This window comes from Pectinophora gossypiella, chromosome 28, assembly GCF_024362695.1.
Source record: "Pectinophora gossypiella chromosome 28, ilPecGoss1.1, whole genome shotgun sequence".
NCBI classification, from domain to species: Eukaryota; Metazoa; Arthropoda; class Insecta; order Lepidoptera; family Gelechiidae; genus Pectinophora; species Pectinophora gossypiella.
The window spans coordinates 5,104,926-5,115,974 of NC_065431.1; the positions used below are offsets into that span (position 1 = coordinate 5,104,926).

The 11,049-nt window shown below is 41.5% G+C and overlaps 1 protein-coding gene across 1 annotated transcript; it reads left to right on the plus strand.

Moving 5' to 3' along the window:
- Positions 1 to 4,056: 4,056 nt before the first annotated feature.
- Positions 4,057 to 9,725, plus strand: LOC126379087 (uncharacterized). The gene is made up of 6 exons (XM_050027650.1): positions 4,057 to 4,163; positions 4,655 to 4,854; positions 6,346 to 6,488; positions 7,041 to 7,154; positions 7,835 to 7,976; positions 9,559 to 9,725. The coding sequence occupies exons 2-6, from the start codon at positions 4,677 to 4,679 to the stop codon at positions 9,723 to 9,725; spliced, it is 744 nt and encodes a 247-aa protein (XP_049883607.1). The 5' UTR covers positions 4,057 to 4,163; positions 4,655 to 4,676.
- The last annotated feature ends 1,324 nt before the right edge of the window (positions 9,726 to 11,049 follow it).

Here is an 11,049-nt window from a genome sequence, read left to right on the forward strand (position 1 = left end):
AGAGATTTCTACTTAGCAATAAGTCCGCCTATTGTACCCTTCCTATTTGTCTTGTATTTTGTATTTCTCGTGTGTGCAATAAAGTATTTGTTACGTTCATCATCATCAATTTAAGAGCCACGCTCTTGTCGGTACAGCGTTTTCCATGCTATGTTTTTAGGGAATTTGTTAGATTTTTCATACAAAAGGATTTTCCCGCTAATTCCCGTTCCCGTGGGATTTCCGGGAATTCCTTTCTTAGTGCACCTCTACGGTGCCTAAGCTACGTCCCTTCCAAATTTAAAGTGCCTACGTTTAGCCGTTTAGGCTGTGCGTTGATATGTCAGCCAGTCAGTTTCTCCTTTTATATAGTATTTAGATTAATAAAAATAGTGTTATTTTTCAGATAAACTGTGGCGTAGCGGCATTTGTAGCGATGTGTACCGCGCTGGCGGGGTATGTGAAGACTGGGCGAGATCTCGAGGTTCACATTACTTTTACATTAAGTACTTCATCATCATCATCACCAGCCCATTAACGTCCCTAAACGGTAACGGCTTGGGTACGGGCCTTCCTTGATAGATGGACAGGGAGATCGGGCCTTAAACCACCACGCGGGCCCAGTGCGGATTGGTGGTTATTAACGACTGCTAATGCAGCCGGGACAGACAGCTTAACGTGCCTTCCGAAGCACGGAGGAGCTCGAGATGAAAACTTTTTTTTGCAAAATGTCCAGTGGTGAAAAATGATCATTTTGCATAATTTCCAGTTTGCATAATGTCCAGTTTGCAAAATGTCCAATATTTATCTTTTATCTTTTGTGTTGAATGTCAGGTTATGGAGATGGGCCAGTGGCTGAATGCGGACCTCATCCTGTACCTGTTCTTCATCATGCTGCTGGTGTCAGTGCTCGTGGAAACGAGGATCTACTCCTGTATAGCTTACCACTTCGTCATGGTAAGACAATATATGCTCACACGGCACGCTCAATGGCAGACCATAATTATTTTTATGTCCATCAAAATTTATAATAAACTACCTAACATATTAAAAGATTTTTTTTATGTTTCGGATTCTGAATAAGTTCCTTAGTAATTATTACTATTGTTATGGTAGACAAAAAATAAAATATCCTGCGTGGATCATATATCTAGCTTAAGCTTCCTCAACAAATGTCTCTGCCGCTTCCGTCACACAATGCACCCCGGCTATGCCACCTGGGAACCGGTGCAGAGGGCACTCGTTCACTATGTGTGTGTGTGTGTGCGTGCGTGCGTGCGTGCGTGCGTGCGTGTGTGCTTGCGTGCATGCGTGCATGATTGCGTGCGTGCGTGCGTGCGTGCGTGCGTGCGTGATTACCAATGTAATGTTTTGTAATGCGTTGTTTCAGTTGACGCAACTAAGTGTTGGAACCGCCATTGTGCTGATCAATGTCCTGCCAGCCGTCCTCTGCATATATTTCAACAACATGTTTATTGCTTTGTTGTGTGCTCCTTTGGCGATCAGGTAACGTAAAATACACCAATACGCACGCAATAAAAATAAAGTTTAAGTATTTAGTTAGTTTAGTTATTTAGCTAGTAGTCGCAATGCACACACGCACGACTTCAGGACCCCGATACAAACCCCGCCGGCGTGGTCGAAGATTTCCCTCAATCAGAGCTTATCGCTATCGACCCGCTAGGGTCGATTAATTCTTTCAAATATGATCGTCTCTGACGACGCCTTGAGCCGAGGTTTCCGGCCAACTAGGTACCCTTATGAGGAGCTCGGTGGCGCAGCGGTAAACGCGCTCGGTCTGCGATTGTTGAAGTTAAGCAACTTTCGCAAAGGCCGGTCATAGGATGGGTGACCACAAAAAAAAGTTTTCATCTCGAGCTCTTCCGTGCTTCGGAAGGCACGTTAAGCCGTTGGTCCCGGCTGCATTGGCAGTTAATAACCATCAATCCGCACTGGGCCCGCGTGGTGGTTTAAGGCCCGATTTCCCTATCCATCCATAGGGAAGGCCCGTACCCCAGCAGTGGGGACGTTAATGGGCTGGTGATGATGAGGTACCCTTAGGCCTGTTGTCTTAAACGTTGTACCGGGTGTTTTTTTCAGGTTGATGGAACTCCTGGATCGGAACCCGTTCCCGGTGTTAATAAACCTGATGATGATCTGCAACATCTGTGGCAAGGCTTACGTCGGCACCTTCATTGTCAAGGACATCCTGATGCATATTGAAGCTAAGAACGCTGTAAGTGTGACGAGTCACTATTATCATAGAATAAGGAATAATACTACGTACAGAACAGCAACTCTCCGCTCCCCACCAGCGGCTGAGCCAGGTTTACCTCACCCCCTCGGACTTACTTGAGTCTTGAATCGTATGGGCGTCATACGTCACATATGCGCGTGTCACATCATAAACAGCCTATATACGTCCCACTGCTGGGCACAGGCCTCCCCTCAATCAACCGGAGGGGGTATGGAGCATGCGCGTGTACGATAACGTCAATGTGTAGTGTCTGTGTAAAAGGAGTTTTTTTTTGTATGAAGTGTCCGGGATGTGCTTCCTATGTAAAAGCAAGGAATAAAGAAGATTTTTCTTCGCATAACTTATCTAAATCTTGGTCAAATTCTGCTGCCCGTAAAAAAAAAACATAACGACGGAAAAACAAGATGGCCGCGGTACAAAGTGTCAGCGTGAAAGTGTATCTTTTTTTTATTTATTTACTTAATTAAACTTTTGAGTATACAGTTTTGACGCATAGCATCGCTAAACCAGAAACGGTTTGTCTCGATGCTAGGTACCCTGTATCTGTTCTATACAGGGTGTTAGTGACATCGAAACGAATGTTTGCACGCCGTCTCTTGTGAAGATGCGCCGCGAATACTTTTTTAGAGATTAGGTGGTCTATTTGTTATATACGAGGTATATGGTCATAGCACTTGTAGTTACTGAAATTTCGTGACGAGCTGAGTCAGTTCTGTATATACTTTAGACCAGCCTGTATATAGACCTTTCGCTTTTATATACAGGGTGTTAGTGACATCGTATCGAATACTGAGGGGGGTGATTCAGACCATGATTCAGAGCTAATATCAGGCGAAATTTCCGTCGCAACATCCATGTTTTTTTTATATTTTTATATTATTACTTTTACGACGGAAAATTCCACTTGATATCAACACTCAGAATCGTCTGAATCACCGATATAACTGTTCGTTAGAATGTCACTATCACTCTGTATGTATACTTAATTTTTTAATAATAATAAAACTTTATTGCACTCAAATTCACAAAACATTTACAGGATATACTTATTCTAAGGTGGGCAAAGGCGCTAAGAGCGATCTCTTCCAAACAACCTTCGGCAGAGGATATAGTACACTTGTACAGCTGCAGTGTAGCGTAAAATAATAATATATATATATATTCTAATCTAATCTAGCCTACTAGATCCCACTGCTGGGCAAAGGCCTAAATAAAAAAAAAATATTTAATTTAAATACATAGGCACTCTTAGAAGCCCGTGGGCTTATGTTTTATCTCTTTCACTCTCGTCTAACTCCATTTCTCAGAATTTGTAATGGTCCAACCAAAGAAGCGGTCCAACGATGGCAACTTTACCCTATTACTATAAATATATACATACAATAATACATATAAGTAAAAATAGAATATTAGTTGCAAGGCGATGATTTAGCCAAGAAATAATAGTGTAATTTAATGTTATATTTTATATTTATAAGTTATATTTTTGAGGAGCTCGGTGGCGCAGCGATAAACGCGCTCGGTCTGCGATTGTTGAAGTTAAGCAACTTTCGCAAAGGCTGGTCATAGGATGGGTGACCACAAAAAAAAAGTTTTCATCTCGAGCTCCTCCGTGCTTCGGAAAGCCGTTGGTCCCGGCTGCGTTAGCAGTCGTTAATAACCATCAATCGGCACTGGGCCCGCGTGATGGTTTAAGGCCCGATCTCCCTATCCATCCATAGGGAAGGCCCGTGCCCCAGCAGTGGGGACGTTAATGGGCTGGTGATGATGATGATGAATGTTATATTTCAGTTGATAGATTTGAAGAAAATTATGGATGTCTGCCTTAACCCATGCCTGACCATAGCCGCGATCAACGGAGTGGTTTGGTATCTGATCTACACTTTCATAAAACCACACGAATACAGGAAACGGTTGGATGTGGCAGGTTTGTGGACATTGATTTGTTGATTGATGCACAGTCCATTTCGACTACCCGTAGGACGTAATATACGATCCCGACGACCCGATTGCTCTAGCCATAGAAGCGGTCAATCAGCTCGCAACGTCAAACACTTCAGAACCCCGATACCGACCCCGCCGCCGTGGTCGACGATTTCCCTCATTCAACGCTTACCGCTATCGACCCCCTAGGGTCGATTAATTCTTTCAAATATTGTTCCTCTCAGACGACGCCCTGAGTCGAGGTTCGCGCCCAACTGGGCACCCTCAGGCCTGTTGTCTTAAACGTTGTACCGAGTGAGATCCTTCAGCGCTCCCCATTTGTCCGGCCAAGTAGTTAATGCCATTTGCGGCAAACCTTAAATCAACAACCCGATAACGATAAGCGCTGAATGAGAGAAATCGTCGACCACGCCAGCGAGGTCGGTTTCGGGGTTCCGAAATTCAAACGCTGTGTGATACGTAATTTGTTCACAGAAACTGAGCACCTGATGGGCCTATGGAACAGACTGTCCCAATCCATCCCCGACGTGAGCCTCCACTGGCACCACATCAGGCTGAAGATCAGAAGGAAGAGGTTCCAGCTAAACGAGAGACTGGAAGCCCTGAAAGAACAGGACATTCCAGAGTACAAGGAGACGCGAACACATGCCTACTACAAGGAGCTGCGCTTGGATGTAAGTCCGGCCAAATAATTAATGCCACCGGCCAAGTAGTTAATGCCATCAGCCGGAAAATTAATGCCATCAGCCGGAAAATTAATGCCATCGGCCATATAATTAATACCATCGGCCAATTAATTAATGCTATCGACCATATAATTAAAGCCACCGGCCAAATAGTTAATGCCTTCAGCCAATTAATAATCAATGCCACCTACCAAGTAATCAATACCACTGGCCAAGTAGTGAATGCCACCGGCCAAGTAATGAATGCCACCGGCCAAATAATTAATACCATCGGCCTTGTAATTAATGCCATTGGCCAAATAATTAATAAAATGATTGAATTGAATAAAGTATTATTTGATTTGATTTGATTTTGTTGTTGGAATATGACTATCCGCCTCTATCTGTATCTTGTGTCCATTGTGCTCAGTAAAGCATTTTATCTATCTGGCTTCTGTAAAAAACCGGACCTGTCAAATCTTCTGGGGGGTTAAAATGGCCTAATCGAAGCAATTCATCAAAGAAAGCAATACTGCAGTTTGGCATTTGTTTGTATTGTGCACTTACTCATATGCGCAAATGTCAAATCAAATCAATTTATTTGCGAGAACACATAGAATACACAAAAGATATCAAATCAAAAAAACAAATCAAATTCAATATTGTCAAATTTCAATATTGTTTTTTCGAATAAATTGCTTCGATGTTGCTTTTTTAACCCCTCAGGATAAGTAAGCTGAGGAAAATGGAATAATGCTAGGGACATGATAATAGGTAATCTATCTATCCACAGAACAGTGTCTACAACTGGTACCTGGTGGCGAAATGTGCTGTCGCTGCAACTGCCTTCATCATTCTAATGAACATTTACATGTACAACTATTACTTCAAGAGCATTCATGAGCATAGTTAGTACAATTTCTATTGACATTCATGATTTACATTTTTGTTTTTGGCATTTTTTTGTATGCTACTTTAAGCGAAATGTGTGAAACTATATTTTTTACTACTTTTACTACCATATATCATCATCATCAATTTAAGAGCCACGCTCTTGTCGGTGTAGCATTTTCCATTCCAGTCTATCAAGACCTCAACGGCTGCAGAGGCGGAGATGGGAGCCATCGGTACGGCAATGCAGGACGGAAGGGGCATGTCACAGGGACTGTAACCTGGAACCTGACAAAGGGCAGCAGTAACTGTCAGTACTATTCAGAGGCAGAGGACAGGAGTCCTAGTATGGCTTTGTAATAGACTACTCTGGGCGCCATCCCACTCGCGTCATACAGAGTACTGCGGGGTGGAAGGCAAGAGGGAAACCACTGCCCTATTTTTCCCTAAAAAAGTAGCATGGAGAGTATTTTACCATATATGAACCACATTTTTTGCAATAAACGAATTTTGAATTTGAATTAGTGACAGTTTTAAGATAGTGATTAAACCTGTGCCGCGCTTTTTCTTGTAGCTTCTTCAATGTTTTAAATTTCCATATTCTTCCAGGCCCCTTGAGACTGGGCTTCATCGCTCTGTTCTGTATACTCCTGCTGCTCCTCCTGCTCCACTCCAGAGACTACGAGCTGCTGATGAAGAGGGTCGATTGGCAGACCATCGTGATCTTCCTGTCGCTCGGAGTCATCACCTCGGTTAGTTAGACTCGTCTTCATGTCTTCTTCTTCTTCGTGTGGGCTAACCTCATCAACCCTGATGACAGGGTTATTGAGCTGCCAAGACCACAGATATGTCTCATGTAGTGACTACGTACTTAGTAAGTAGTAACCAGGACTAACGGTTTTGCCAGACTTCCGAAGCACTGATCATCTTACTTTCAGACAATCGGGGGATCAACCTGCAATGTCCTAACCAAACCAGGGCTCAGAAAGTGATTTTTGTGGTATGTCCCCACCGGGTTTCTGTACCCGGGACCTTCGGATCGTGAGCCCGTGAGGACCACTGAGGCGTTGCGGGTGTCCAAATCTTGAACACTAGAGAGAAGGCCGAACCTTCAGAGCGTCCCTTTTTGAATTGTCTACAACTGTGTACAGGAGCGGACTCAGCTAGTATGCCAGGGGGGGGGGGTCACTAGGGGGGAGGGTCACCAGGTCGCAGACTCAATCTGTCGCCAACCTATCGCAGGGGGGCGACTCTGGATCCGCCCATGACTATGTATTGATTGATGATGTCTGTTATTTGTCCAGGTGTTCACCATACTGACTGCGCACATGGATGACTACCTCTGGAAGTTGTACGGGACCACGATGACGGGGTCCCGCAGGAGGAAGGTCCATAAAGTGTTCGCGCAAATGTTATCTGTGAGTAGATTCTATCTGACTAAGAGAAAATTGAATTGGAGAAATTCTGACTCGGAGGGTACTGGAACCCGCAGATGTTAATTCTTTCAAATTAAATACAGGGTGTTAGTGACATCGTAACGAACACTTTGATGGGTGATTCTGACGAATTTTCCGTCGCAAAATAAAGTCGCAGATTAAAGATATATATTTGAATACATACTTACTGATATATATTACAAGATCCGAAACACATGTCACATGACCTGACCTGTATTGGGCTGGTTTTCCTTTCGCGGGTTGGAAGGTCAGACAGGCAGTCGCTTCTGTATAAAACTGGACCTGTCAAATCTTCAGGTTAGGTAAGCGGACCCTGTGAAAAACGGGATAATGCTACGGAGATGATGATTTAAGATTATTCTCTTCGATCCAAAGTGACATCAACTAGTTTACCAAGTTTCCTCACCTCACCATATGACACTAAGGGAGGTATTAATAAATGAATCTCAGCTGACTGCTCTGAAAATCATGCTCAAGTCTCTGTTTTTATATGAGAACTGTCACATTGACTTGATCTTGAGGGCTGTCTCGAAGCTGAGATTGTTTTATTAATACCACCCTAACTTTCCAGGTAATCAGTTTAATAACAATAGCGAGGCAGACATTGCAAAATATTTATAACATTTTCTTTTTTTTTCCAGTACTGCACAGTGTCCGGGATAGCCAATGAGTATACCATGTCTAAGTTCTTCCTGGACACGGTGCTGACGTTCTCCATCTTCAGAGGTCTGGACGCGGTCGGGGAGCTCCTGGGAGGGTTCATAATGGCTACCGGCTTTTGGGGTAAGTCCGACATAATATAGTACAATAACTGTTTACTGTACGGTCACGAGCATTAATATGTATACACTTTGGTACCATGTCACATTAACTTTTTTGACAAATTGAACTGTAAGTGTCACTAAATGTCAAATATGTTGGTGCGACAGAGTCCTAAAGTGGGTACTACTGCTCATGACTGTACCTACACAAAGAAAAAGTTATACAAACTGCGGCCGACGCAGACGACGCCCTGAGCCCCCTCCGGCGCCAGTGGTCTACTTCTAAAACTGTCTATTTCGCATCATTACCCACTTCTCTGTTTGACTACTTCGCTAACTGCCTACTTAGCAAACAGTCTGTTTCGCATTCCGCCTACTTTTCAATTGAACTACTTCGCAAACTGACTACTTTTTTCTTTAATGTCATCTTCGGACAGTTAATAACATAATAGCAATAGAATGCACATTCGTTACCTCCTTGCTAGAGGAAATTACTGGCCACTTTATTTTTGATATATCCTTCATTTATTTTCCTTTAATGACAAATAAGATAACAGCCTCCGTGGTCTAGTGGTTAGAGCATTAGGCTCAAGATCTGGAGGTCCGGGTTCGATTCCCGATGGGGACATTGTCGAAATCACTTTGTGAGACTGTCCTTTGTTTGGTAAGGACTTTTCAGGCTTGAATCACCTGATTGTCCGAAAAAGTAAGATGATTCCGTGCTTCGGAAGGCACGTTAAGCCGTTGGTCCCGGCTATTAGCCGTAAAAACACCTCCACCAACCCGCAGTGGAGCAGCGTGGTGGAGTATGCTCCATACCCCCTCCGGTTGATTGAGGGGAGGCCTGTGCCCAGCAGTGGGACGTATATAGGCAGTTTATGTTATGTTATGTAAGATGAAATAATGTCATATCAATGTCATTGTGTATTCAGTGCGTTAGTTTAAACACGTGTGCCAATTAGAAGCTAACGAAATAACAATTATAGAATATTTACAAAAAACTGTTTATATGCGATTAAAATTTAATTAGTGTTTTTAAGTTTTTCTTTGTTATTACATTACAATTTAAGTTTAATTTCATTTTAAGTTTGTTTGGTTAATAAAAATAATATAATACAAAACGTAATGAATAATTTTCTATTTATCAGTACTTTGTTCGTTCTTTGACAAGTAGGTAGTTTGCGAAGTGGTCTCTTTGAGAGTAGGCGGAATGCGAAATAGACTGTTTGATAAGTAGGCGATTTGCGAAGTTGTCTCCACGAAAAGTAGTCAAAATGAGAAATAGACTGTTTGAGAAGTAGACCCCTGAGGTTCGCGGCCAGCTGGGCACCCTCAGGCCTGTTGTCTTAGACGTTGCACCGGGTGAGAGCCTTCAGCGCTCCCTATTTGTCCAAGTAGTTCAAATCCGCAATAAAAAGGCGGTTCAATTAAGTATTGTAGGTAATTGGCAACCCTCAGACGTCACACACACAGTTGCGCGTGTTGATAATGTCAATTTGTAGTGTCTGTGTGAAACGATCTTGTTTGTATCAAGTGTCCAAAGTGTACAAAGTGACCAAATCAAGTCAAAACAAATGTCATATATGCGTTACTTCTTTTTTCAGGTACAGCCACGATTCTGGGCACAGGAGCTAACCTCTTGATTGCAGGACTGGCTGTCACCAACGGGTATCAGATTAGGTTCATTAAGCACATTTGGTACGGCGTACCCTTTGCCTTTATGTCCATCATACTTCTTTACATCTACATCTCCTACAAATATTTGATCTAAAATTTAGTACTTAATGAAAAAAAAAATGTGTCTCCATAGAATTTGAACCCACAACTACACCAAGAAGGAGACACAGATTAAGAAATAGTTATTGTACTGTCAAATTGATTTAAAATTAATTGATTTTTCTTATATCAGTAAAGTTTATAATAAGTAATAAAAATACTTACATACAACTATGAATTATAAAAATCATTACAATGTAATACCAGAACTTACACCAGTAGGTACTTAAGTATCCATAAGTTAACATGTTAGTTTTACACATACATAAACTCACGCCCGTAATCCCAAATGGGGTGGGCAGAGCCACAAGTAATCAAAGACAACTTGCAGCCACTGTTGATACGAAGTCCTAAGATGGATATGATGAACCTTATGGTGATAAGGGATCAGCCTATCGCCCATAACATTAGTCCATCATATTGGAGGATGTTAGTTTTAAGTTAAAATAAATACAAGGTGTTAGTGACATCGTAACTTATACTCAGGGGGACTCAGACCATGATACTGAGTTGATATCAAGTGGAATTTTCCGTCGGAAAATGCATATATTTTTTGTTTTTTATTATTTTCGATTCTATACTTTTGCGATGGAAAATTCCAATTGGTATCAACTCAGAATGAGCTGAATCATCCCCCTCAGTATTCGTTATGATGTCACTAACACCCTGTATTTGTTTCGTTCTTAGAATTAAGTGGTACCTATTTGTTTTCTTTCGATTTAAGTGTTTAACTAATGCTGTGTTTATCACTATGAGTTAGTAAGTAAGTGAAGGAATAATTTTAAAGTTCAGTAAGTTTGAGTAATATTACTTAATATACTTAACCTCTCATCTGCCGAGATACCAGACACAATAGATTTTACATTGTGTCTGGTCGAGATCCGCGTTCCGGCAGATGAGAGGTTAATGAGTAATTAAAAAGAAGATCCCTGGGCCTGTGCCCAGCAGTGGGACGTATATAGGCAGTTTATGTTATGTTATGTAAAAAGAAGATCATTAATTCGTCATTAGTTAGAAATTATGTAAGTAGGTATCCTAAGAAACATATTTTTATATTCATAGATAAAGTGTATGACACTAAGTTTTAATCTAAGTTATAAGTAAGAAAACGTTTAAATAGTTTTGTTTTTAAGTGAAGTTTTGTAGGTATAATGTTTGTTACTTAGAAGTTAAGTTATAATTTTGTTGATTTTCAATTACCTACTTACAAATAAATGGCGTTTATTCATAAGTAAAGTTTTATTTATCAAGGTCTTTGTTTTATACTTTTTAATTTTATAACCTTAAAATAAGTATTAACTAAGTACTTGATTAAGACG